The 23,725-nt window shown below is 41.1% G+C and overlaps 1 protein-coding gene across 2 annotated transcripts in view; it reads left to right on the top strand.

The window, feature by feature from the left end:
* ITPR2 (inositol 1,4,5-trisphosphate receptor type 2) overlaps positions 1-23,725 on the top strand; it is a 596,562-nt gene that overhangs the window by 501,568 nt on the left and 71,269 nt on the right. For both annotated transcript variants that reach the window (XR_001918100.1, XM_005680737.3), the window contains exons 53-54: positions 14,467-14,597; positions 15,725-15,890. Coding sequence is in view for 1 of the 2 variants with exons in the window: in XM_005680737.3 (XP_005680794.2) it covers positions 14,467-14,597; positions 15,725-15,890 (297 nt within the window). In the remaining variant the exon portion in view is untranslated. The remainder of the gene's footprint in view (positions 1-14,466; positions 14,598-15,724; positions 15,891-23,725) is intronic.

The following is a 23,725-nucleotide window of genomic DNA, read 5'->3' on the forward strand; positions in this document are numbered from 1 at the left end:
GAAGGTGGCTCAGTCGTAAAGAATCCGCCTGCCAGTGCAGGAGATACAGGAGATGCAGGTTTGATCCCTGGGATGGGAAGATCCCCTGGAGGAAAGCATGGCGACTCACTCTAGTATTCGTGCCTAGAAACTCCCATGAACACAGAAGCCTGGTGGGCTACAGTCCACGGTGTCATAAAGTCAGACACGGCTGAGCAAGCACGCACGCATATGTTCCATTCCCATGTGCCAGCAGCTCTAGGCACTGTGAGCAGTGACCACTCAGACTTCTTTTCTCCCTGACCTCCTGGGTACCCAGTTCAGGCCTATAAACCACAAACCAGTTTGTTCTCTCTTTGTGTAGCTTTACTGTGCTCTGAAGTTTCTGAAATCCCATTACATGCCTCCTCAAGCCTGTACACCTCCAGTTTCTTCATTCTTGCCTATGTGTTATGGCCATGACTCTTCATGTAACACTCCAAGGCATGAGGTTGAATGGGGTGATCATTTTCAGAATAGTGAAATTTGCAGTCACACCGCACTCTTGACCCATATTTGACTGACTCTCAGTTAAAATGCCATTCTTCAGTGGTTCAGCTATCAAGCCATAAATGCCTATTCTGTAGTCACGTAATTGGAAGTTTGGGATTTCAAGTATAAAACCAAGCATTTATATTTATATATTTCTGCCAACCCATAGCCCCAGGCTGTCCCAGTTTTTCCTGTGAATAGAGGAGGGGCGTCTTGACCAGATGGTCTCTAGGTTTCAGGTCGCTTCCAGTGCTCATGTGCCATGAGCTCATGGTGTCCTAATGAATCCTGATTCTGTTAAGCAGTATATTCTTTCTTTCTCGTGTCATCATGAAGTCTGATAAGCTCTAGAACAGGGGTTAGCAAACTTGGCCCATGGGGAAATCTGAGAAGAAAACATGTCAAATGTCACTTGTTTCTGTACAGCTCTCGGGCTAAGAATGTTTGCAACTGAATTCATTGACTTTATTTATAGTCCCAAATATTGTTTTGTGTCTTTAGAATGGCATATAAATAAAATAAGAGGGAAAGTCAACTCAGCAAAAAGAGAATGAGCTTTTTTAAGGACAGTCTTAAAGTTTCATATTTAATGTGTTCAGTTCAGTTCAGTTGCTCAGTCGTGTCCTACTCTTTGTGACCCCATGAATCGCAGCACGCCAGGCCTCCCTGTCTATCACCAACTCCCGGAGTTCACTCAGACTCGCATTCATCGAGTCAGTGATGCCATCTAGCCATCTCATCCTCAGTTGTCCCCTTCTCCTCCTGCCCCTGATGCCTCCCAGCATCAGAGTCTTTTCCAATGAGTCAACTCTTCGCATGAGGTGGCCAAAGTACTGGAGTTTCAGCTTTAGCATCATTCCTTCCAGAGACATCCCAGGACTAATCTCCTTCAGAATGGACTGGTTGGATCTTCTTGCAGTCCAACGGACTCTCAAGAGTCTTCTCCAACACCACAATTCAAAAGCATCAATTCTTCAGCGCTCAGCCTTCTTCACAGTCCAACTCTCATCCATACATGACTACTGGAAAAACCGTAGCCTTGCCTAGACGAACCTTAGTCAGCAAAGTAATGTCTCTGCTTTTGAATATACTATCTAGGTTGGTCATAACTTTTCTTCCAAGGAGTAAGCGTCTTTTAATTTCATGGCTGCAATCACCATCTGCAGTGATTTTGGAGCCCAAAAAAATAAAGTCTGACATTGTTTCCACTGTTTCTCCATCTATTTCCCATGGAGTGATGGGACCAGATGCCATGATCTTCATATATTAAATGTGTAGCTTTTGTTAAACTTATTTACATTAAAGTTTTTTTTCTTCCTTTAAAGAAAAAGATGCATTAGAGACTATATGTAACCCACAAGGCCTAAAATATTTGTCTTGTGGCCCTTAACAGAGTAAATTTTGCCAACCTCTAGAAGATTTTCACAAAAGGTGCTAGAAATGTTACATGGAGACAAGGCTAAGAACAGAGTCCTTGGCATGCAGCCACTGAAAACATACTCTCAGATTGCTGTAGGCGTGTTTTGTGCATTATTTACCCACCAAGAAATCTGTCTTAAATAAACTACCATTTAGCCCATGTTCCTCTATCTTTTTTAAAAAATGTATGACATGAGGCTACTACTTAATGCCTCCTTGCCAAAGCCAGGATACATAAAATCTGCCAGTATTCTCAATTTGAGGTTAGTCAGAACCCATACTGTCTTCTCTTGATCCTGACTCCTTCCCACACTATCCTTTAAATGACCTCTCTTATCTGGGGAAATCAGCATTAATCTTATTTGTCATAGTTTGCAGAGTTTATCATAATATCAAGTTCAGGTCTATAGATGTTTCTCTTCTCTTGCCATTATCCACGATTCAAAAAATCACAGACAGCTATTTCAAAGATGCAGACCCAGTTTAAGTAGCTGGCTAAATTTAAATCGCTCTTGGGATCTTTCAGCCACCTTGAACATCAATTTATTGTCTTAAATACTTGTTACTTCTTCAATTTATCATTCTTTCTCCTAGACCAAATATGAAAACAAGTATGTTAAAAAATTTACTTTCTTGTTAGCAAAAATATATTAACAACATGATCTCAAGTAGAGTAACCCTATTCCTGCCTCGTTACTGTTGTTGTTCAGTTGCCAAGTCGTGTCCAGCTCTTTGTGACCTCATGGACTGCAGCACGCCACGTCTCTCCATCCCTCACCATTTCTCAGAGTTTGCCCAAGTTCATGTCCATAGACTCAGTGATGCCATCCAACCATCTCATCCTCTGTTGCCCTCTTCTCCTTCTGCCTTCAATCTTTCCCAGCATCAGGGTCTTTTCCAACGATTGGGCTGTTTGCATCAGATAGCCTAATTATTAGAGCTTCAGCTTCAGTATCAGTCCCTCCAGTGAGTATTCAAGGTTAATTCCCTTTATGAAAAGGAAAAAAAAATTATTTCCTTTTTTAAAAAACAAATATACTGAAACAGTGGTTTGATTTTAAGAGGAAAATATTGGTTTGTCAGTAAACCAACAAAGAAACTGGTGTTCCTCCTGCCAGAGTTTGCAAAGGGGGCTGACCAAGCGCAGCAGCTGAGCGTCAGTGGTGCTTGTCCACCACTCAGCGTCCAGAAGCTCTAAGGTGCAGTGTGAGAGCCGTGGGAACCCACTTTCCAAGAATGAGGTCCTCCAGGTCACACATGCGTGCACACATCCCAGGATGTGGCTGTCTGGCTGTATGCAAGTCTGCGGATTTTAGGCTTTGTACAGTTCCCCAGGCCTTGTTGTAGATGCTCAGCCAGGTATTCCGGTGGCATTGTTTCACATATTCTCACGAGTTGTGATATTTTGACCTTAACATTTAACACAATGAAGTGTTTTTGTAAATTAGAAATTAAGCCAAATCAGTACAGATCCTCAGGGATGACAGTGATATATTAATAATTATGAAAACCTTATATATTCATTCATTTCTTCATACAACAATATTTGTTGAGCCTCTGTTATGGGCCAGCCATCATGTTGGTTATTCAGGACAGTGTTGAATAAAAGATAATCCTGGACATTATGGAAGTTACAAAATAGTGAGGGAAGCAAAGTTGCAAAGTATGGAACTATGATATGGTGCTGTGATAGGTAATCACAAGCGAGCCTGGCTGCGGCAATTAGAGAAGCCCTTCTGAGGAGGGATTATTTACACTGAGATTTGGAGAATAAAAGGGGGCCAGTCAGGCCAAGAGGAAGAAAAAGCCATCTAGACGCAGGGAACTGCATAAAAGAAGGCCTTGAGGCATGTTCAGGGATAGAAAAATGCTACTAACTAGCCTCATATTATAGGTAGAAATGCTGAAGGACAGAGCCGTTCAGTAAGATCACAGCTAGTAAATCAATTTAGATCTCTGATTCAAGGCCTATGTTCCAACCTTCTAAATTTTATCGCCTCCTAAGTAACAGACTAATCTCTACAAATGGTTTATTTCCTAGCCAAAATTTAGAGATTGTTATAATTCTGCCTACCAGATTGCCTTTCCCCCAAGAGTGCTTAGATAGATTTTCTTTATGCATATAGTCTTCTGAGGCAATTTCTTAAAAAATAAATCTTCTCTCTTATGTGTTTATCAACTGGAGTTAATGCTCTCGCCTGTCCCCCTGGCCTGAGGATGCTTGGCAATGTCTGGAGACTTTTCTGGTGGCCGTGACTCTGGGAAGAGTCCTACTGGCATTTAGAGGGTAGGGGCCAGGGATGCTACTAAATATCCTGCAATACGCAAGACAGTCCCCACAGCAGAGACTTTTCCAGCCCCACACGCCCATGCACAGTGGTAAACAAGCCATCTGCCAATGCAGAAGATGCAGGAGAAGTGGGTTCGATCCCTGGGTCAGGAAGATCCTCTAGAAGAGGAAATGGCAACCCAATCCAGTATTCTTTCTCGCCTGGAAAATTCCATGGACAGAGGAGCCTGATGGCTCCAATCCATGGGGTTGCAAAGAGTTGGGCACAACCTGAACACAGCACAAATGTCAATAGTATTAAGACTGAGAAACCCTGTTCTGTCGTAAAGCCTGTTTGGATACTGGTTTATATTATAGCCCTGAATGCACATGAATAAAAGATTTCCCACAATACCTCTATAACCCATCACTTTTACCTACTACATTATACAGAGAACAGAACTTCCTTTTTCCCTATGGACAAATGGGGACAGTTCTTCCAGGCATAGCACCCCAGGGGCAGTCTCCATTTTTTTTAGGCTGGACCTGAGCTAGAAGTTGTGGGGAAAGCTGGGTATGATTTTGCAAGGGAAGCTCCCAGAGTAAGGAGGAAAGAATCCTGCAGGGATTTCAGCACTGGAGGTGTGATAGAGAGGCTGGTGGGAGATAGAGTTGGTGGCCATAGCTGTTCATCATTAGGGATCATTCCTAAATGAGTATGAAAAGCTACCGGAAAGCCTGTATTAATCTCCTTTTCGTTCTGTGCCCTTTTTACGTTTGATTGAAAATGGATTTGATCTTGGAGCCCTGGCCACCTTGAAATTTTGGCCACATGTGTTTAACTGCGAAAGTAGAATGAAAGCTAGAACCTGGGGTTTGTTGTGCAGCATGTATCACTTAGATTTAAAAATAACTTTGCTATGTGTAAGACCAGGATAAGTTTTAATTTGCAAGCCCTAGTGTGCATTTGTGAAGGTTTTGGTTTGTCACCTAGTGGACAGCAGGTCCACATTACAAAAGACCCAGACACACACAGTAGCATGATAACAAGCATTGCAGGGAGTGGGAAGCTGAGCTGCCAACTCCTGAGGAAGCTCCGCGAATGTGGGTAGGGTCATTGTCCCAGAGGCAGCAAATTCTCATGGCAGCTGGCAACCAACTGTGGTTGAATAAAGAAACAAAAAACCTTTTATTTGCTGCAGACCTCCCTGACTTCCTGGACAGAAAATATTCTCTTTAAAACAAACTGATTTTCAAAAAAAAGTAGGACTTTTTTGAGGCAAGAGCTGGATATGACTGGACATGTACATATGCATATTATATATATAATATGCATGTGTGGGTGTTAAAGCCTCTTCAGTAATGTCCAACTCTGTGCAACCTATGGACTGTAGCCTACCAGTCCACTCTGTCCATGAAATTTTCCAGGCAAGAATACTGTAGTGGGCTGCCATCCTCTCCTCCAGGGAGAGGAGAGGATGACCTAGGAAACGAACTCACGTCTCCTGCAGCTCCCACATTGCAAGCAGATTCCTTACTCCTGAGCCACCGAGGAAGCCCTATAATATGATACATATTGCAATTATTTTCTCAGTTCAAATCACTTGAATAGACAGGAAAAAGAGGAAGTTAACAGATGTCCAACATCTATGAGTTATTCACATTGAATATATTCTGGTATTTTACTGTAATAAAAAAGATTGATGAATAGCAGAAACCAGTCAGTCTTTATATTGCTCTACATTTTGTCTTCCTACTGTGTGTCCCTGGTGGCTCAGAGGTTAAAGCATCTGCCTCCAATGTGGGAGACCCAGGTTTGATTCTTGGGTCAGGAAGATCCCCTGGAGAAGGAAATGGTAACCCACTCCAGTACTCTTGCCTGGAGAATCCCATGGATGGAGAAGCCTGGTAGGCTACAATCCATGGGGTCGCAAAGAGTCGGACACGACTGAGCCACTTCACTGGGTGTCCAACGTTTTCAATTTTTTTTCCCTAATAGTTTTTTTAAATCAGCAATTCCATATTGAGTTGATTGTGATTAAAGTTCAAGGCCAACACACAAGAAGTTCTCAATTGTACCCATTGTTTCAAATGTATCGCAATGACAATCTGTTACTTTCTAAGAAACCATAAAAAAGAAATAACTTAATTGTTACAGCAGAGAAATGATATTAGTAAACACTCTTATTCATGCATGTCCAATATTTAAAAAATTTACAGACTAACACCTCAGATTAGGGGAATTATTTCAGAGTCAATAGGATATGTTTTTATTTCTTTTCTCATATGAAACATTCCTATTAGGAATTTTAAAAAATCCTTCCTAATACTACTAAACTGAAAATGAGTATAATTTAACCTCATATTGTTCAAGTACAGAATTTGTTGATTATATTAAAACTATAGCTTTGTATGAGATTTGACAGCCATCTATCAATATGAATGCTATTATGATACCTAGAATTTATTACACCCTAAATACATGCCAAGCAGTATTCTAAGTTACTTACATGAATATACTTAGTTCTTAAAACGTATCTACATGAGAGTCTATTTCCATTAAGTTTTCCTTTTTGCATGTAAACAACTGTGTCCTCTCACTTCTTTTAGAACCATCTCTGTTTTTCATCATTCCCCCTTTGCCATCATTAGTTCAATCATTGTTCTTATAACTGAAATCTTTTCCTTGTTACCATCTATTCTCTTTTTTCTTATAAACACTTTTGGGTCTTAACTGAACCTTTTTTAGCATTCGCTTATCCCCCCCAGAACTAATATCCTATTAACTCTTTCCTTTCAGTACCAACTTTTTCTCTAAAAACAATTGATGTATACTCTCTCCTTCAATTTCTGAATCAGCTGTCTTCTCTTCCACTATTTGCCATCTTCCTATCATTTCCTGATGACCTAATTTTAAACCCAGTGACCTTTTCTTCTTTCTCATTGCCTTTGATCCTTGTGTAATTTTGACGTTTTTTGTTACTCTCTTCATCTTTAAATTATTGTCTTCCTTAATTTTGAATCACAGTGCACTCCTAGCTCTCTTGTCCTCTCTAGCCTTTTAAAATGTTTTCTAATTTTCGTATCCCATAAACAAAGAGCATCTTAGATTCTTCCCTTGTCTTCATTAAAACACAAGCATCCAATTCCTCCTTCTAAAGCTTCTGTTTCTGTGTTTAATGAGACCAACCTTTCCCAAGTGACCGCTGGCTGGAGGCTTCAGTCTGATACTTAACGTTGCCATCTCCTTCCTATCAAGTCCCTCTAGTTCCTATTCTTTCATCCTTTTTATTCTCACAACCGTTACTCTTAATTCAGACTCATAGCACTTCATGCCTGAATTATTGCAGCTGCCTCCTAAGTGGTCTTCCTACATCTAGTCATTCTCTCCTCTTCAGTTCACCCACTGTATCACTGCTAAGACCACTTGTCAGAAATCACTGCATTGAATATTTTCTCCCCTACCCCAGCTTAAGATCTCCACAATCCTCCATTGCCTGCCAGCTAAAATCCAAACTCCTTAGAGCTTTTTGGAGAGCTCCCAGTTTATCACCAGCCATATCTTACACTCCTCTACATACTGCTGTTCATCTTTAAGCAATTTTTTTAACTCTGTCCATGCCTTGTGAAATGCCAATCTCCTGCGGTCTGACTCTGTTGAATAGTCAAGGCAAACTCAGTATCTGCCTTGATTAGAAGGGCTCCCCTCTCATTATCCTTATTATTAAAAGTTCTCTTTCTGTTTTGATCTCTTTGAGCCACTCTTATGGCTTTTATCATGTGTTAATGTGTGTGGTTAAGTAAGTTCATGTTTTATCTCATACTATTTTGCCAACTAGATGGTAAATCACCTTCCTTCTGTATGAAATTCTCCAGTGCCTCCTCATAGCTTCCTGGATAAAGTTTAGACTCTTCACCTGGGTGTATGATTCTTGCAATAATCTGGCCCCTATCTCCTTCTCTTCTTACAGCTCCCATGTTCATCTGTATATCCCAAAGGCCCAGCCATTCCTGGTCTACTGTGTTTTTTGGGGGGTGGGCTGCACTAGCAGCATGTTCAATCAGGAATAGAAACCACCACCCTTGCATTGACCGTACGGAGTCTTAACCACTGAACCACTAGGGAAGTCCCAAAGCCTAGCCATCCATGTGTCATTCTGCAAACACTCCAGATACTTTTATGCCTGTTTGCCTTTGCTCATCCCATTTTATGTGCCTCGTATGTCTTTACTCATCTTATTGGCAAAGGATGCCCCTCTTTCAGTAGTCAACCCAGGTGCCACCTTCTTTAGGATGCTGTCCCTGACGCCGCAGCCCATGAGATGCATATCTATCCTGCTTCCTTGGTACTCATGCCTTGCCTTTGTTCATATGCTGACCTGTGTTTCCTAGAGGACAATGAGTTTCCTGGGGGTTGCAGCACTTTCATCTTTTCACCTATATTTCCAGTACCTAGCCCAGGGGCTCTTGATGAAGTGAAATGAGGCAGGCTTGGCATGGGGGAAGCCAGCTGGTTATGTAGGTAAGTCTCCACCAGGTGGCATTTACTTAGGTGAATTCACCATGACTCTTGCCACCTCTTCTTAATATCTTCTGCTTCTGTTAGGTCCAGACCACTTCTGTCCTTTATCGAGCCCATCTTTGCATGAAATGTTCCCTTGGTATCTCTAATTTTCTTGAAGAGATCTCTAGTCTTTCCCATTCTATTGTTTTCCTCTATTTCTTTGCATTGATCGCTGAAGAAGGCTTTCTTGTCTCTTCTTGCTGTTCTTTGGAACTCTGCATTCAGATGCTTATATCTTTCCTTTTCTCCTTTGCTTTTCCCCTCTCTTCTTTTCACAGCTATTTGTAAGGCCTCCCCAGACACCCATTTTGCTTTTTTGCATTTCTTTTCCGTGGGGATGGTCTTGATCCCTGTCTCCTGTACAATGCCACGAACCTCATTCCATAGTTCATCAGGCACTCTATCTATCAGATCTAGACCCTTAAATCTATTTCTCACTTCCGCTGTATAATCATAAGGAATTTGATTTAGGTCATACCTGAATGGTCTAGCAGTTTTCCCTACTTTCTTCCATTTAAGTCTGAATTTGGCAATAAGGAGTTCATGATCTGAGCCACAGTCAGCTCCCGGTCTTGTTTTTGTTGACTGTATAGAGCTTCTCCATCTTTGGCTGCAAAGAATATAATCAATCTGACTTCGGTGTTGACCATCTGGTGATGTCCATGTGTAGAGTCTTCTCTTGTGTTGTTGGAAGAGGGTGTTTGCTATGACCAGTGCATTTTCTTGGCAAAACTCTATTAGTCTTTGCCCTGCTTCATTCCGCATTCCAAGGCCAAATTTGCCTGTTACTCCAGGTGTTTCTTGACTTTCTACTTTTGCATTCCAGTCCCCTATAATGAAAAGGACATCTTTTTGGGTGTTAGTTCTAAAAGATCTTGTAGGTCTTCATAAAACCATTCAACTTCAGCTTCTTCAGCATTACTGGTTGGGGCATAGACTTGGATAACTGTGATATTGAATGGTTTGCCTTGGAGACGAACAGAGATCACTCTGTCGTTTTTAAGGTTGCATCCAAGTACTGCATTTCGGACTCTTGTTGACCATGATGGCTACTCCATTTCTTCTGAGGGATTCCTGCCCACAGTAGTAGATGTAATGGTCATCTGAGTTAAATTCACCCATTCCAGTCCATTTTAGTTCACTGATTCCTAGAATGTCAATGTTCACCCTTGCCATCTCTTGTTTGACTACTTCCAATTTGCCTTGATTCATGGACCTGACATTCCAGGTTCCTATGCAATATTGCTCTTTATAGCATCAGATCTTGCTTCCATCACCAATCATATGCACAGCTGGGTATTGTGTTTGCTTTGGCTCCATCCCTTAATTCTTTCTGGAGTTATTTCTCCACTGGTCTCCAGTAGCATATTGAGCGCCTACTGACCTGGGGAGTTCCTCTTTCGGTATCTTATCATTTTGCCTTTTCCTACTGTTCATGGGGTTCTCAAGGCAAGAATACTGAAGTGGCTTGCCATTCCCTTCTCCAGTGGACCACATTCTGTCAGGCCTCTCCACCATGACCCGCCCGTCTTGGGTTGCCCCACAGGCATGGCTTGGTTTCATTGAGTTAGACGAGGCAAGAATACACGGAAGAACTACAAAAAAGATGTTCATGACCCAGATAATCATGATGATGTGATCACTAATCTAGAGCCAGACATCTTGGAATGTGAAGTCAAGTGGGCCTTAGAAAGCATTACTACGAACAAAGCTAGTGGAGGTGATGGAATTCCAGTTGAGCTGTTTCAAATACTGAAAGATAATGCTGTGAAAGTGCTACACTCAATATGCCAGCAAGTTTGGAAAACTCAGCAGTGGCCACAGGACTGGAAAAGGTCAGTTTTCATTCCAATTCCAAAGAAAGGCAATGCAAAAGAATGCTCAAACTACCGCACAATTGCACTCATCTCACGGGCTAGTAAAGTAATGCTCAAAATTCTCCAAGCCAGACTTCAGCAATATGTGAACCATGAACTCCCTGATGTTCAAGCTGGTTTTAGAAAAGGCAGAGGAACCAGAGATCAAAATGCCAATATCCGCTGGATCATGGAAAAAGCAAGAAAGTTCCAGAAAAACATCTATTTCTGCTTTATTGACTACGCCAAAGCCTTTGACTGTGTGGATCACAATAAACTGTGGAAAATTCTTCAAGAGATGGGAATACCAGACCACCTTACCTGCCTCTTGAGAAATCTGTATGCAAGTCAGGAAGCAACAGTTAGAACTGGATATGGAACAGAGTGGTTCCAAATAGGAAAAGGAGTACGTCAAGGCTGTATATTGTCACCCTGCTTATTTAACTTCTATGCAGAGTACATCATGAGAAATGCTGGACTGGAAGAAGCACAAGCTGGAATCAAGATTGTTGGGAGAAATATCAATAACCTCAGATATGCAGATAACACCACCCTTATGGCAAAAAGTGAAGAGGAGCTAAAAAGCCTCTTGATGAAAGTGAAAGAGGAGAGTGAAAAAGTTGGCTTAAAGCTCAACATTCAGAAAACGAAGATCATGGCATCTGGTCCCATCACTTCATGGCAAATAGATGGGGAAACAGTAGAAACAGTGTCAGACTTTATTTTTTGGGCCTCCAAAATCACTGCAGATGGTGATTGCAGCCATGAAATTAAAAGATGCTTACTCCTTGGAAGAAAAGTTATGACCAACCTAGATAGCATATTCAAAAGCAGAGACATTACTTTGCCTACTAAGGTCCATCTAGTCAAGGCTATGGTTTTTCCTGTAGTCATGTATGGATGTGAGAGTTGGGCTGTGAAGAAGGCTGAGTGCCAAAGAATTGATGCTTTTGAACTGTAGTGTTGGAGAAGACTCTTGAGGGTCCCTTGGACTGCAAGGAGATCCAACCAGTCCATTCTGAAGGAGATCAACCCTGGGATTTCTTTGGAAGGAATGATGCTAAAGCTGAAGCTCCAGTACTTTGGCCACCTCATGCGAAGAGTTGACTCATTGGAAAAGACTCTGATGCTGGGAGAGATTGGGGGCCAGAGAGAAAGGGGCGACAGAGGATGAGATGGCTGGATGGCATCACGGAATCAATGGATGTGAGTCTGAGTGGACGCTGGGAGTTGGTGATGGACAGGGAGGCCTGGCGTGCTGCAATTCATGGGGTCGCAAAGAGTCGGACACGACTGAGCGACTGAACTGAACTGAACTGAACTGATTCACCATGACTGAGGGCCTGGCTCTCAGTCTGAATGCCTGGGATCGTGGCTTAACAAATCATGACTAGATCCATCTCGTAAAGGTAGAAGCTTATTATCCACACTCACAGAGGCTGCTATGTGATTCCAGCATGCTTAAGCACTAGTTATGGAGTGAGTGGACTGGGCTTTTGCTGGCATTGACCCTGACCTGGGCACTCTGCCTTTGTTTGCATGTCACACAGGAAGCCAGTTCTCCTCATGTGTTGGCGGCCAATCTCTTTTACTTCACAATGGCTAACCACGTGAGTTTCATGTGGATTGTACTGGCTCGCCTCCTAAAGAACAAACAACCTCACTTCTCAATTATTGGGGAGAAATGGGCGCGCTTTCCTGTAGCTTCTTTGAACTGATTAACCCACATGTAATAAGTCTTTAGTAAACACTGGTGTCATATGATCAGTTAGTCACTGATTAGATAAATAAATGCCACGAGATAGAAGATTATTTGAAAGTCTAACCATGGCAAAGTAGCATAAGACATACTGCCCATGATGGCATTGCTGGAAAGCTATATTACTCTTCAAAATTTCCTTTACCTCTTTTACATGTTTCTGTTTTCTTCACATGCTTCTTGCCATCACCACCAGCAGGTACTGGGACCTAACCCAGCACTTCGCACACTGAGCTTGCTCTCTGTCTTCTCTGCCTTGCTTGTCTCTTCTGCTGCCCTGATGGCTGTCACCACAAGCTTCCCCTCCTCCACATCTCCAAAAGCAGTTTCATTTCTTCTACTTTCTAAGTCAGAATGTGCCTTGATGCTCACCTCTGAGGTCCACGGTCCAGTGCAGGCTCTGCCAGTATCTTCAAGCCGCATTTGGTGCTTGCCCATCTCTGACTTCCGCCCTTCTCTCAAGGTTGTATGTTCTGCTTTTTAAATTTTTATTTATTTTTTTTGCTGTTCAAAGCAAATTTATTGTTCCTAATCAACACTATTAATAAATCTGGGATTCTGTATGTTATGGATTTTTCTTAACCACTAGATAGGTCAGAATTAGAATAAATGGTGAGCAGTGGGGTATGAAAACATTTGATTTTCAAGGGAGTCATATTTTTCCATCAGTTCCACTTCACAATATTTTACTGTGTATTTTTCCCCTCATCTCTCTGATTTTGAATTTCACTGGGTAACTGATTTTAAAAAGCCAGTGAACTGGTATTCCACTATGGAGAACAGTATGGAGGTTCCTTAAAGAACTAGGAATAAAACTATCATATGACCCAGCAATCCTGCTACTGGGCATATACCCTGAGGTGTATGTTTTAGAAAGAAACAACTCTGAGTAAAGGGAAAATACCAGACCCCCCATCCATGTGATATTAAAGTCAGCTTACAAGAAGAAAACCAGCCTTTTCATAAGAAAGTCCTTCTTTTCCCTTTGGTAGTGGTGATTTTTATACTCACACCATGACATGCAGACTGGCTACACAATTCCAAAATTCAGCACCATATGGTTTTTTAATCTAACAAGAAAAATACATTTCTTCTCACTTCTCAATTTAGGATATCTTGATTCTAATTTCCAGCTTGGTGTGAACTTTTTATTATTTTAAGTGACTGAGAGATTACTACCAATTTTAGTAATTTTATCTTAAAAAAAAAACTAGAAATTTTTCTGTCGCGTAGTAATTTTTTTCCTCTCTCTATTTGTCCCTAAATATGTTCACATATGGAGGTGGACTTGGCAACCCACTCCCATATTCATACCTGAAGAATACCATGGACAGAGGAGTCTGGCAGGCTTTGGTCTCCATAGAGTCACAAAGAGTCAGACACGTCTGAAGTGACTTAGCATGCACATGTTCGCATAAACACATTCACATAAAATACATTATTCACATGAAACAGATTGTTCACATAAATGCATTGTAGCACTGTGCTAGTCATTCAGAAAGTGTAGTCACTTACCAAAGAAATGAAATAATATCTGCCCTCAACTTGTAAGCATTTACTATGGGTATGCCAATCTCTGTGCAAAGTCTTTTACATACCTTAAATAAAATCCTTAAACAACCCTCCAAAAGGTTTAATCCTTAAACAGATTTCCCCATTTTACAGATGAGTACATTGAGGTTAATAACTTGCCCAAGTCCCAGTTCTGGAGCAGAGTAGAATTTGAAGCTGGGCTCGCCTAGCTTTCTTGTACACATTCTTTCCCCTGGGTGAGTTGATTGTTTTCAGAAGGTTTTATGGAACTCCCCCCATACCACGACAACGCACAATGAATAGTAACTTTCTTATATTTCATCCTTTTCATTCTGTCATTTTCCACTGATGGGAGAAAAAGTGATTTGGGGATATTATACATGTGGCTTTATCAGTCTGTGTCAGTTTTGGGATGCCACACAGAAAATGTGTTATTAATATATGACTTCAAAAAAGTGTGTCCTGGCACAGTTATAAAGAAACAGATCTTTAGATGTAGAAAAGAGTGTTCTAAAAACGTGAGTTTGCTATACAGTGTGACTTTGTGTTTTTATAGCTGATGAGGAATATGAAGATGGGATTGAAAGGACGTGTGACACTCTTCTAATGTGCATTGTGACTGTCCTGAACCAGGGCCTCAGGAATGGTGGAGGCGTGGGCGACGTGCTGAGAAGACCATCGAAAGATGTAAGCTGCAGAAAAATAGTTTTTCACGGAGCACACAGTCTTTTTTTTAACCTTTCTTAACAGCATTTACAACCCAGTTTTTGTTTATAGGGTACTCCATTTTATGTTGTTTGCTATAAAAATATAATGGTAGCTATTGAAAGCAACCCATTGTATAATAGAATTCCATAGAAATAGCAAATGTCCTAAAAATCTATATATGTTAGTAGGTCATGACATCTTAGCAACTTTGAACTGTATATTGTATGACAGCAACAAAATCATGACTTCTCTGACTTTATGGAGGAGTTTGATTGTTACATAAATAACAGAAACCAGGCTGTCTCTTGTCTCTTGGTTTTTGCAGGCGTGGAGATTTACTCTTTGCCTCTGAATAGGGACAACCTCCATTATTTGTCCACAAGGCATATCTGATCTGAACGGATTCTAACAGGATTTCATATATCAAAGTGGCAAGGCTGAAAAACTTCTCATTGGTGGCAGCATCTCAAGTCCCCCACTGGGAGCTTGAACAAGTTCAGTCCTCTAACTGGCCAGCCATATCACATTGTCCATCCATCTCACGTTTCTTCATCTATGAAACACCTAGATTATCTGATCTCTAGTGTGTATTTTAATAACATTTATCAAGTAGAAATATGCTCGAGTTGAATGTACTTGACCCTATAAGGCCAAGAGCAAAATCTCCTTCAGAAATGGACAGACCGTTAGATGATACTCAAATTTCCAGTCTCTCTGACCTTTGGAAATGGCATTTGTTTACCTTCTGGGTAGCTCCTGGGATAGGCGCCCACTGCACCAAAATGCATTTAGCATAATTACATGTAAAGTGATTTTTAACACATGATAAATCCCTCCTTTGGAGAAGAAGAGTACAAGTGCATGGAAGGAGTCTGGGGACAGACTGGAAAGTTTTCCTCACAAAACTTATAAAGTAAACGAAGATAGAAAATGGGTCTTATTTTTTCCAACTTGGAATACTGCTTATAGTCATTGAGCAAACAGTTATTGAATATGTACTTTCTGCTAGACAGTATGCTAAATCAACATGCCTTGAAAATGTGGGTTTGTATACATACATGATAGAGGGGTTTTTTTTTTAATGTTTTTAAAATGTTTTATTTCAGGAGCCCTTGTTTGCTGCCCGTGTGATATATGACCTTCTTTTTTATTTCATTGTCATCATTATTGTTCTGAACTTGATTTTTGGGGTTATCATTGATACTTTTGCTGATCTCAGAAGTGAAAAACAGAAAAAAGAAGAAATTCTAAAGACCACGTGCTTCATCTGTGGTAAGTGTTCTCAAGATACTAAAATAAGAGAGAAAGAAACTACCCACTAGAAAGGAGGGGATGGAAGGATTTTTTGTTTGTCATGCCTTGGGAAAAATTATTTCAAAATGAAAGCTGGACAAAATTCAGATTATGTAACTGAGCATTGGACCGGGATACTCTGCTTCCAGAAATAGAAGAATCACATCCCAAAGCTCTCTTGTCATTATTTCTGCCATTTGTATGATTCTCTAACTATAGCATGTGTTGCAAAATGCCAGAAGGTTCCACCAACTGGCAAACAGATTTTTCATCACAATAACATATTGATTAAACAATAGAGTGATTTTTATTTTATTTGGTTGGACTATGAATCCACAGACGAGTGTTCCAGCAGCTTGACCTCCTTACTCCCTGGCAGCACTTTGTCTTCCATTCTGAGTTCTGCTTTCTCCCAGTTTCTGTCTTTCTCTCCCCGTCTCTCACACCCTGTCCTTTTCCTCTTCCTCTCTCAGACCCACCCAACTTTCCTTTCGTCCTCATTATGTCCTTTGGCTCCACCCTCTGCTTCATAGACCTTAGCCCTTTCTGGCTTTAGTTGTCTCTTTAGCTGGCTTAGTCACCCTAGGATCCTTTCCCCTCCTTTTCTTTTATAGAAGCTATAACATGGGTGTAGTTTTGCTTTCTTTCTTTCTTTTTTTGCCTGCTGCGCCATGTGACATGTGGAATATTATTCCCCAACCAAGGGTTGAATCCAGGCCCCCTGCCGTGGAAACACAGTCTTAACCACTGGACTGCCAGAGAAGTCCCCCTTTCCCCTCCTTGAATAATCACCAACTCCTGGTGATACTCAACATCTATTTTTCCGTATTGAGCTGAAGTCACAAAATAAGCATAAGGGCTTCAACATTCATTATATAGTAGATAACACTTATTCTATGTAATTTAAACTGCACCCTCAATAATCCCCTTCCTTCCTCAGTTCACCTTTTGTCACCTGTCTCTTTTCCCTGAATGGCTCATCCAAGCCTTCCCAGTGTCACTCCAACAGGTGGAAGTGTGCCAGATGTTAACCTGTAATAATTGAGCTGTTTTCCAAGGAAACAAGCACAGATTCAACATGCCCGTCTCCAGGGTATCCACAGTCTAATGTGAAATATAGAAAAAAAAATACCATTGCTGTCTAATGCATTAGGGGAATGATAGAGAAGTTTAAAGGTTGTTAACATTTCATGGGTCTGTAGTAGAGGGCATAGAAAGTTAGGAAAAGTTTCCTGGAATAGATGGTGATGGAGCTGATGGTAAAAGATACAAAGGAGAGAGCCATATGAAAGTGGGCAGAAGCAGAGTGGCTAGCATAAGGAAAGGCATGCAGAGGAGAACAGATGAAAAGAATGTTCATTTCCTATAAACAGATGAAAAGAATCTTCATTTCACAGTTTGATGTTGCTAAAGTGAAAGTTTCAGAGCAGGGTATGCCAGCAAAAGAGACTGGCCAGGCTATGCGTGACCTCTTATGTTAAAAAGTTTGGACTTTATCCTTATGGTTTTATTATAGATGGTGAAGATGGTGAATCATTATAGAAATTTAAATAGAAGATACAGGGTGTAATTATTATTTTCAATCACTGTGGCAGCTATGGGAAGTTGTTCATCGGGGAACAATACTGGAGGCAGAGCAACCAGGTAGAGGTTTATTGCCATTGTCCGGAAGAGGTAAAGAAACCTTGATCCAGGACAGGTAGTGATGGCAATATTCAGGGTAATGGATAGAGTTAAATATTGGAGAGGTAGAATCTGTCTGCCAGTGCAGGAGATGCAAGAGATACAAGTTCAGCCCTTGGGTCGGAATATGCCCTGGAGGAGGAAATGACAACCCACTCCAGTATTCTTGCCTGGAAAATCCCATGGACAGAGGAGCCTGGGCTACAGTCCATGGGGTCGCAAAGAGTAGAACATGATTGAGCTTGCATAAGCACACACAGAATCCTTAAATCTCAGTGGTTTGTAATGGATATGAAAGAATGTGAGTGCCTAGGTGGATGATAGTAACAAAAGTTGAGTCTGAGAATGGAAGAAAAAAAACAATTTTAGGTAGGCATAGGCTGAATTTGGCTTTGAAAGTACTGAAAATGAGGTGTGTACTAAGTTGGACCATAAAAAAGGCTAAGCGCTGAAGAATTGACGCTTTCAAACTGTGGTGTTGGAGAAGACTCTTGAGAGTCCCTTGGACTGCAAGGAGATTCAACCAGTCAATCCTAAAGGAAATCAACCCTGAATATCCATTGGAAGGACTGATGCTAAAGCTCTAATACTTTGGCCACCTGATGGGAAGAGCCGACTCATTGGGAAAGACCCTGATGCTGGGAAAGATTGAAGGCAGGAGGAGAAGGGGATGACAGAGGATGAGATGGTTGGATGATGTCACCAACTCAAGGGACATGAGTTTGAGCAAGCCCCAGGAAATGGTGAAGGACAAGGAAGCCTGGCATGCTGCAGTCCATGGGGTCGCAAAAAGTTGGACATGACTGAACGACTGAGCAACAACTGAACACCCCAGTGGGATACACCCAGCACAGAGGTGAACATATATGTCTGAGGCTCAGAGAAGGAGACAGTACTGGGGAGTCCTCAGCCTGAATGGGATAGCAAAAGCTAGAGTGTGGAGGAAGGCTTCCAAGTAAGAAGAGGAGACAATGGGATTCCAGTGGAAAACATCAGCATGGAAAAGCTGAAAGAGAAAGGGGATCACGCACACACAAGAACTATCCAGTATGAATGGTGTGAGGACAGCCAGGCACAGGTGGCATGTGAAAGTAAAAGGAGAAAATAGCCTTGGGAAGAATATAATAGATTATCAACTGTGCCCAAGCAGAGAAGGCCAGTAGCATGAATTGAAACACAGCCTTTGCATTTCTTGTTGAGGAGGTTTGGGAGTCTTAGGAGTTGCCATGTGGATAAGGGCAGGGACCAGATTGCACAGTGCTGGGGAAGGCCTTGCTAGGCCATGACACAGAAAAGTCTTCTCTTTATATGTCTAGATTAGGTGGAGGAACGCAAGACTGACATGGCGTCAGGAAGATGTCGTACAATAATTGGGGGATTTGAGAAGAGAGTTATTATATATTAACAGAAGGGTGAGCCTCACAGAGGAAGAAAGACAACTGCCTTTGAAGAGTTTCCTGTGTCTTGTGGTCTTGCCTTTACCCTGCTTCCTCAAAGCCTTTTTCTTCACAATCACAATGACTGTTGTGTCAGAACCCTGCCTCTGAAACATGGGCTCTTTGGAAAAACCTGTCAGTACAATGTGAACCTCATCCTAAGGCATGATCCTGTCTCCCCTATTCTAACAAGAAGAAGCATGAACAGCAAATAAGTGCATCACTTCACCCCCATTCCTGCTCCTCTGAGCTTTCCCTTCAATATCAAAATCTTCTCTGGCTTTTCAAAGTTATCAAAAAGCTTGTAACCTATAAATTCCTTAAAATATCACATTAAGCTTCTTCCCCAAATGGAAGTGTTTGTCTCAAACCTCAACATGAATTTCCTGCTGACCTTTTCTTCTAGCTCAGGTTGCACATTCTCTGGGTCCATCACAAGGGCTCAGACTTTCTCAGAACCCATGATTTTATCATTGACTCCTTGTGTCTTCCCTCTGCTGACCTCTTTAACACAGCTCTATGCAGTTTATTGCCAAATATGTAGCCAAGGCTCCAGACTCTCTCCAAACTTTCATCCTTTGTTTTCCACAGTTGATTGACATTTTAAAAGGTATGACTTCTTGGCAGCCAATTTTACCATGTCTGCGAACCCGTACATCATGCCTCTCTATCTCCCTCCTCTAACCCAGCAGCTTATCCTGACTTCCATATTGCAATTGATGACAACCTACTGGGCTGGCAGCTTCTCCATCATTCTAAGCATCTCCTTTTTCCTCTTCCAGATGCACTACTTACCACATGCTAATGAATCTGTTTTCACAATCTCACTCACTTCCTTCCACATATTCCCACAGCCACACCTTGGTTTTTCAGGCTTACCCTGGCTCATACCCCCAAATGACCTATTCAGTGCTGCCAGACAAAATTTTCCACATTGAGCTCATCATTTCCTTATTCAAAAGACCATCAATAGCATTGTACAGACTATAACTCAAAAACGCTGATTTTCCTGGCATGTAGGATGCCCTGCAATTGGGCCTCTTCCTTTTTTTGCCTGTCTTTCCTTCCACTGTTCTCCCATTTATAGCTCAAGGTCTGGTTCAATTGTGTTACTCATCTTTAACTCTTTCTTCTGTTCTCAGTTATGGTGTTTCTGTTTAGAATGCCCAGACTCCTAGGCTGTTGAACGACCACCCTCTCTCTGAGACCCAGATCTAAAATCGTTTTTGCATGAGTTCACCATTCTCTGGTCTTACTAATCTGAAGCAGACACATTCACTCCTAAATTTGTCAATCATGATTAGCTCTAGGGTACTGTACACATTTTCCGTAGTCTTATCTCCTCTGTTGGATACTATGCATTGCCATGTTATAGAAAGTAAATGAACTTTGCAGTCAGATATATGTGGGTCTACACTGGTTCCCCATCCTGGCTTTGTGATATTAGCCAAGCCTTCTTTCACCTTGAAAGTGAAGAATATGCTGCCATGTTTTGGGGTTGTGGTGGCTATAAATGAAATCTTGTGTATAAAAATCCCTAACTCAGTGCTTAGCTGAAAGTAAGCTTTCAATACATGGTAACTTCTCTTCTTTAGGAGATCAACATCTACATCTTACCCATTTTTATGCTTCCAGTTATTGGGTTGGCTAAAAAGGTCTTTCGAGTTTTTCTATAAGATGTAATGGAAAACTCCAAATGAACTTTTTGGCCAATTCAGTATGTATTGGAGATTATTCATAAATATTTGCTTAATGAATGACTATCTAATTAGTCACCTCCAAATTAACATTGTCTCTATACTTATGTGGCTTATTATTTATAAAGGAAAATAAAGCAAGTAAATCCTAAATTACTATATATTGTAGACAAAAACCTTAATTTCACTAATTCCAAGTTATTCCAAATTTTGTTACATGTAGGGTATAGTTTCTGTGGCATACACATATCCACAGTGATATATAGTGTGAGATATCAAAAAGTATTGGCTTCCCTGGCTCAAATGGTAAAGAATCCGCCTGCAGTGTGGGAGACCCAGGTTCAGTCCTTGGATTGGGAAGATCCCCTGGAGAAAGGAACTGGCAACCACTCCAGTATTCTTGCCTAGAGAATTCCATGGACAGAGGAGCCTGGCCGGCTACTGTCCATGGGGTTGCAAAGAGTCGAACACAACTGAGCAACTAACACACACACAGATCAAGAAGTATTAGATCAATGTAGTGTATTTTTCAGAAACTTCATATTTATTCAAATATTTGAGAGGCCATTTAGGTAAGTTAACCAAACAGCAAATTTAAATAGTTTTTTTTTATACTGGAACAACTGTTTTGTAAAGTAGAACAAATTTAGTATGAACGTTTAAAATAAATTGGAAACGTAAATATTGAAAAGTGTTTCCAAGTTCCTATAGCTGCTAATCCCTGTGACCTCAGTAACTTAAGGGTTCTTTATCCTCTGCCCTCAAAAGGCAGAAATATGTATAAAGTGTTATGATCATGTATATGTAGATATGCATTCATTCCTGGAATCGCTTATTACATATAAGATCTAATATATACCACTGAAAGTGAAAGTGGCTCAGTCATGTCTGACTCTTTGTGACCCCATGAACTGTACAATCCATGGCATTCTCCAGGCCAGAATACTGGGGTGGACAGCCGTTCCCTTCTCCAGGGGATCTTCCCAACCCAGGAATCAAACCGAGGTCTCCTGCATTGCAGGCAGATTCTTTACCAACTGAGCTATCAGGGAAGCCCAAATATATACCATATATATTATAATAATATATCTTCAAGAGTGATTTAAATGTGGGATACTTGGGAGGTGTATTAGAAGACTATAAAATAGTTGTGTTTAATCTAGAAATGGTTCTTCGAACAGTCTGGTATTAAATTGTGATCCAGAGGGGAATATGGTATCAAATAAGGGATTCTCCCCAGTAGGAATTGGCTCTAGGAGTATTCCAAGGATACTCATAGTAGCGTTTGCAGAAGAGGTAGGTACTGTGACAGGCAATGAGAGCAGATGGGACTTCTAAGCCTTAAAGACATGACCAGGTGTATCAGTTATGATTCAGAAAACAATTGCTAGGGATCCAGAAGGCAGTCATGATAGGGTGGTGATGAACACGTGACAGAGCTGAAGCAGTAAGCATGGAAACAGTTTGGCTCTGTTGTCCACATTAACTATTAATTTTGAATTACTAGAGGCTGAAGTGCAACAGAATAACAAAACGGAGAAAGGTCAGAATTCCTATCATAAGGAGAGTTAGACTCCTGGAATTAAAGATCTTTCTAGATGCTTGAATAGGAAATAAAGGTTATTTGGTGAGGAAAGCATCTGTGTTCTTCTCTTGGTATGTTAATCCCTCCTCTATACCTTATGCGTGATTTTATTCTCTTATATGGTATGCAATGTTTTATTCTCTTATTCTCTAAACTTATGCATGAAAGTCATTCATTCACCTATTTGTTCAATACTTATATCCACAGTGTAGTAGGATCTTGCAGTGAACAAAACCAGACAAAAAGCACTGTCATCATGGAGCTTATTTTCTAACACACATACAGTGTCAAATGATGACAAGGACTAGGAGAAAAAATAGAGCAGAGGAGAGGAATAGGAATGCCTGGCTGCTGAGTGGATATGTGCCCTTACCTTAGTCGTCCTGGGTGTGAAACACAGCATAAGTGTAGTCTTCTCATTGTTCTGGAAAAGTTTGTATTGGGCACACAGAACTCTGCTTACCCATCCTTTCTTTCTTTTTTAGTCATCTCATCCAGTGCTCTGGCTTTCATTGTTGTTTTATGTCATTTATCCTTGAAGTAGTAGAGTTACATCTTGAATGCTTTTTTGGAGTTCCCAGCTTCCTACCTAGCATCCCAGCATTAATTTTTCTATAGGCATCTTAAGCGGAACCCATCCCATATCAAACATATCCTCCCTTTAAAATCTTCTTCTTCTTTTTTTTTCCTCTTGATTTGTTGATATTACCTTAAACTCGCTCACCAAGTCAGAAAAGTCAGTCATCCTTCATTCCTACTAAATCTATACCTCTAATTGGACATCAAGCCCTCTTCAGTTTTCATTTGTGAGTCCTCTTCAATCTCTTATTCATATATTCAATTATTCTGTCAACTTTAGTTGAATGTCAGCTGTTTTCCAGTTGCTATGCCAGCTGCCAGTAATACAAAAAATAAATCAGACAATAAAGTAGTAGAGCCTAAGGAATCAATAGAAACAGACAAGTTTTTGCAGAAAGACACTGAAAGGATCAACCAAGGGAGTCAGAGTGGTGCCAGGAGTTGAGCTGGCTCTTGGAGAAGGAATTCCTATAAAGTGGGAAAGAGACTAGATAGAGGCATAGGGTTTTCAAAGGATTTGGTGTGTTTGGAGAATAGTGAGAAAGTCAGGGCGGCCACAGGACGTGTGCAGAGTGGATAGTTAGTCCATGAGTGTGAGGGCAGCATCAGGTTCCTTGGTGGACAGGGACTTCATTAGCAGAAGAGAAGAAGGGCTAGAAACATAAATCTTTGATTAGTTGAGTTTGACATGCCTGTAAAGTTATTCAGGAGGCAGCGGGAAATAAAATCTAAAGTTGAGAAGAAAGGTCGGTACTGGGAAGAAAGATTGAGAAATCATCAGCGTGATGCTGGTTGAAACCACACGAGTGGACTGTGATGCGTAGAGAGTAAGAT

This window comes from Capra hircus, chromosome 5 (assembly GCF_001704415.2).
Source record: "Capra hircus breed San Clemente chromosome 5, ASM170441v1, whole genome shotgun sequence".
Classification (NCBI taxonomy): Eukaryota; Metazoa; Chordata; class Mammalia; order Artiodactyla; family Bovidae; genus Capra; species Capra hircus.